General features: G+C 30.9%; 1 protein-coding gene across 1 annotated transcript in view; it reads left to right on the top strand.

Moving 5' to 3' along the window:
• Positions 1-5,415, top strand: part of LOC119676074 (probable beta-tubulin polyglutamylase) — a 9,285-nt gene extending 3,870 nt beyond the window's left edge. The window contains exons 5-6 of the mRNA XM_038087302.1: positions 4,337-4,343; positions 5,166-5,415. Of these exons, the coding sequence (XP_037943230.1) occupies positions 4,337-4,343; positions 5,166-5,415 (257 nt within the window). The remainder of the gene's footprint in view (positions 1-4,336; positions 4,344-5,165) is intronic.
• The last annotated feature ends 408 nt before the right edge of the window (positions 5,416-5,823 follow it).

Raw genomic sequence — 5,823 nt, 5'->3', positions numbered from 1 at the left:
TGTATACAAGCATATAATAATATATTCTCCCAATTCTCACTATAATGAATATTTTTAATAAAAAATAATACATATATATAAATAAAATGTGTGTATACAAGCATTTAATATATAATATCACCAAATTCTCACTATATGATAATAAATATGATTGGTTGTAAATAATAAATGAATACTAAATAAATGCATACTCAAAAATCAATCTCACATCATGATCATTATAAAAACCACTTTATTTGCATATTAAAGAAGAAAGCTGGGAACTACAGCTTATAAGGAAACTATTATATATCAGTACTGATTTTTTTTTATATGTATATAGGTATTTATTATTAAAAAAGTAATCGGATAATTTATGCTTATTGCGCATACGCCAAAAACAATTGTCGATGGATCGCAAATATTAAAAGACACTTTGACACTCAGAGACTTAAGTTTACATTATACATGCATATATGTATGTACATAATAATATAAAATTTATATAATTAATATATGTATGTATAATTAATAGAGATATAGATTAATTAATTAAAATTAAATAAATTTTTTTTTAAATATTATACGAAATGAGCTGCAAAGTATCACAAATATTATGAATAAAACTAACCAAAAACAACAAAAGAATATAATAAAAATAAAGTCATTTGGGTCTGGGTGCCGGTCATTTTCTATATATTTCTTAGAACACTGCTTTGGAGACACTGAATTTTTTTTTTTTTGTTTTGAATGAGTACACAATATTTTTTCCTTAATTACAATATTTGATTAAAGAATGAATTTTTTTAAAAAAGATTAAATTAATTTATATAAAAAGAATTAAGTAAATTAATTTTATTTTTAGAATTTAAAAAAAAAATCAAATAACGTCAATGTTATATTTATATTATAATAATTTTTAATTAATAAATAACTTTTATTTATTAATATTTATATGCGGAAGAGAGCACGTGTTTATTTACTCACCTTTATATTAAGCCGATTTAAAGAAAATATTTTCAATACAAAATTTGTGGAGTAATTATTCTGGAATTATTGAAGCGCGTATGCCTTAAGCATAGCCGGGTATTGCAAGTAGATTTAAATTCGGTTCTAATGTTTAGCGATAGAATATATAAAAATTTCTTCTTTTATAATTTAATATCACTTATAAGCAGCAAGAAAAAAATACTATTTCTTTAAAAATAATTCAATAAATTATTCTAATGCACTTATATTCAGTTAATTATCCCAGCAAATGTCAAATTCACAAAAATTGAATTATTAATTAATTAACTATTTTTTTTTCTGTTGAAATGGCATGCACCAAACAAATTTTTATTCACACTTTATTAGAAATAAAATCGCACAAAATGTCGCACTGCGCTCAAAATCCTTCATTAACCGTCGTTCAATGTTGTCTCGCTCGAGTGTCAAGACGATATGCTTGTACGTTCGCAATTATATTTTTGCCATGCAAACATGCAAGTTCGCGCACAGCAACAAACTACGCGGTTGAGCAAAGCGGGGAAAAAGGATTTGCACGGTTCTTGCTGCCTTACTGTGTTGCTGTGTTGCTGCCTTGCTGTGTTGCTGCTTCATACCAACTCACACACAACATGTATGTAGCATTGTACAACACAATATATGCTCGCTCGTTGTAGGTTTCGAGTTGTGTTCTTGCTTTTTGTTTTTGTTATTTGCGCGCGCTGCTCTTGTCATCAAACCGTGCACCAAAGCCGAAAGCCCGACAAATGTGTAATGATTAACGGCGAAGAAGGCGACGAAGAAATCATTCGCAACAGAATCCTTACAGGCCTATGTTTTTTGCTTTGTTGCTTTGCTTGACCGTTTCAGAGAAAATACACGTATATACATGCATGCATATGCGCGAGTACATACACAACTACACAACTGCACAACTGCACAAGTATGAATGTGACAATCGTGAGCAGATGGATAGCTGTGTGTATGTATATATGTAGGTAGGTTGTATGTATGCCAGTCTGACGAACACATTTCTGTTCTGTGTGCGTTGAATTGCGAAAAATGTTGGAAAAGGTAGCAACAACCGTTATGTAGCACTGTGCGGCGTCCTACGAAGTTATGAAATAACGTCTCGCCCCTTTTTTAATTGAAACGAATGCAATGCACATATATATACATATATATGCATATGTATGTATGTATGTATGTGCATGTAAGAAATAGAAAAATAACTTTAAGAAATTATTGGAGACTGCTTTGTTTGTAATTATATTTCTGTGTATGTAAATTATTATTGTTCAGTTAGGACATAAGTTGAGATGCACGTATGTATGTATGTATGTATGTATGTATGTACGTATGTGGCTGCATGTTGCATTAATTGTTTGTATTTGATTTTTGTTTAGGCATAGCAGAACACCTCCCTCTGTTTGCAATAGTTTTATTATTACAGTTTTCGTTTTCTTATTTTCCTTCGCAATAGTTTTTGGACATCGTCTTAATTTCTCTTCGTTCTCTATCTTCTATCCATGAAAACTGTGAAAACTGTGAGAGTAATGAAAAAGGACAAGAAAATTTCTATAAGTAAAGATTTTTGTTATGTTTGTTGTTTTGCAAACTTGACCGAACTATGTGCGTTGTTTGAGTATGAAACATACATTCGTACGACTTGGGTTGGAGTTGAGTATGTAGTATCACGTCACACATATGGCACGTTCTACGTATTTATATGTGCATGCGCGTGTTAATATTGCTGAACTGAACACGTTGCCGTTTGCAGCAAAAAACTACACTTGAAAAAATTTTCTGTAAAAAACAATTTTAACGGATCGACATTTTGATATTTAAGACAAATTTTAATTTATAAAACACATTTTAATTTATATAAAATAGATTATATTTTTTTGTCTATGGTGAAGTGAACTTTATGAATGAGTTGTCGGTTTTACAACAACAACTCATAAATATATATATACAGTTATCCCCCCTATAAAGCGGTACCCTTATAACGCGTTTTCATATTACGCGACTTCAATCCGCCATATAACACGAGGATTTGTACAGTTCATAATTAGCTACGCGTACATTTGCACGTGTATATACGGAAATACCCCTATACCCCTATATATATTTCCTATAACGCGGAACCAATCTACCGCGTTATAGGGGGGATTACTGTATGTATATTATATTAATATTCAAAATTTCTATTTGTTAATAAGAGTTGTGAATAAAAAATTTATTTTATATTTATAAGATTTTATATACAATTCACACCATTTTACTTGATTTTTTAAAATATTTTAATCCTGATAGAGAAATTTCTACAAGTAGTGAACTAGAGAAACAAAAATTATTTTTATATTATTTCAATTAACTGAATTTTTGGCTAACTATACAGCTGTTTCGAGTATTACCGAATACCTATCGTCAGTGGTTTTGGAAATAATTCTTGTGTTTAATTATTCGTATATAATTTATTGATTCTTCAATAATTGATTGTGTGATCCTATTAGAATGTGTAGGTGCTTAGATTCATCATATGCCTCACTGTAGACCTAGAAAAAAGATTGCGTGGAGTGAAGCAGTCAGTCAAAAAAGAAAAAATTATGAAAATGTATCAATAACAAATATTTTTTCCATAAACACAATGAAACTTCGACCCGCCATTGCCCTTACTTAATGAGTTTTACATTTTTTTTAACAAGTAAATGAGCCAATAGTCCATTTCAGAGTACTCTAATGTCTATAGTCGAAATATTGGTGAAAATAAAATATAATTTTTAAAGTTGTGTATTATTTGATCAATATTTAACCAAATAACCTGTTTCAAAACTAAAAATGATTGCTAAGATTTTGGTGATTAAAGCAATATATTAATAAAGTACGTGTTATATTGACATGCTATTCAAAAGCACTAAAAATATATGCTCCGCTTTGCGATCTAACGCCTATTTATATACATACATAGATCATAATTGTCCTTAAATTATCTGAATTATATTAAAAAAACATAATTTTCTGAATCATTATAATTTAAACATGTTCACCTCATTAACAAAATATTATCAGCAAAGAAGAGAATCACATAATCCTTAGGTTAATATATTAATATAATTATAATGAGTTTGGAAGATTTACATCCTCCTTAACTTAATACATTGAAATTATTATAATAAGTTTGAGAGACTTACATTATCCTTAACCTAATGTATTGAAATGATTTGAAATAAGCGCAATTCATTGAGTAATATAGATTTATTTATAATTACTTATAAGGCTTTTTCACCAGTACGTTGTTTTTTTTTTTTACTAATAAGTAAAGTTTTATAAAAATATGTCTTAAATATAAAATATTGCATTTTCACAGTGTATTTGTATGTATTAAGATTGAGAATTAATGAGACCAAACAGAAAGAACATAACTTGCACAATCGACTCTCTTAAAATTTGATTTGCGTGGACGTTGTAAGTTCGACTGCCACTTAAGTCACACACCAAGAAGCTGAGTTTTGTTTGAGAGGCGGGCAAGTAGGTAAGTATCTTTTTTATGCCTGTTACTGTAATTAAAAAGCATAACAATTCCATAGTTCAAAGTTCTTGTGCGTATATTCAGCCATCCTTAATGCATTGCTCTGCGAATTGTACAACGCATCATATGTGACTCTTTAATTCTTCGTTGTCATTCAATTCATCTTCGCAGCCGTCATCTAATTTATGTAGATGTATCTGCGTACATCTACAACTGCGAATGCACTACTTCGCTTACTTTGCCGTTAATGTTTTCTGTTTCTCAACAGATATGAATATCTCCGATTCATTCTTACGTACGGCAGTCCACGTTTACGTTTACTAATCAGCATTTGGTTTAGTGTTGACCGCTGTCCGTTTTGTTTTTGTTGTTTCTCAATTTCTTATCATCGATTTCGACATTTGCATATGAATTCACATGTAAAATGGGGACGAATTCTCACGGCAAAATTGCAGATTTGCTCACGTTTTTGTCCAACGAGTCTTACTCCATACTCGATACTCCATACTGGCCGCACTTAGTGAGCACATAAGAATATGCAAATGACCATACAAAGATGAGGACTTCGGGTACAAACTCCTCGACTTGCGAATGCTGTGGTTTTTGTTTACACACATACGATACTGGTATGCATTATGAAATATACGTTTGTATGTAATTCCTTAAGTTTGGCACAACAACGAAATCCAATTGTTAAGGATGAAGAAGGTGAGCAGGCAGCGAGAATGACGAATAGTTGCGTTGAACTCCAGAAAGGATTAAGTTTGTGTAGAATGCCGCATTGCTTCAAATTACGTATGAGTACGAATTTAGCATTTGTGCTGGCAGCTGCTGGTCGTGGTCATGTGGAAGCAGTGGGTGAAGTCTTCTTTCCCATTGTGACGCGTTTTCCAAACTCTATTTTATTGCAGAAGTAGTTTTTTGGTCTGTGCTCAGAAAACAATTTGGATTTCTTGCGTATTTGTGCGTGCAATCCTGTCGTGGACAGTCTCCTCTGCGACTTCGTTGTTTCGTTGTACTTTAAAGCACATTCTCTCCTTTTCTTGCTCTCATCTTATGTGATGTACTTGTCCGAGCATCTGGTGTTATTCCAAAACATTTTCATCCATTTTCATATTCGTGCGTTTTCGTTTTTGTTAGCAACAAATTTTCTTATTGTTTTTATTTGTTGTTATGGCAGCAGTAGCCACTTGAAACTCCAATACATGGTGCCTATTCACATTACATGGACATTGATTTAATTTAGATTTGATCAAAACTATACACTTATTAACAATTAAGTAATATGATAAAACTAATAAAGTATCTTTAAGATACGAACTTTA

This window comes from Teleopsis dalmanni, chromosome 2 (genome assembly GCF_002237135.1).
Source record: "Teleopsis dalmanni isolate 2A chromosome 2, ASM223713v2, whole genome shotgun sequence".
NCBI classification, from domain to species: domain Eukaryota; kingdom Metazoa; phylum Arthropoda; class Insecta; order Diptera; family Diopsidae; genus Teleopsis; species Teleopsis dalmanni.
Note: the sequence above shows the minus strand (reverse complement) of the source record. Positions and strands in the feature narration are given on the sequence as shown.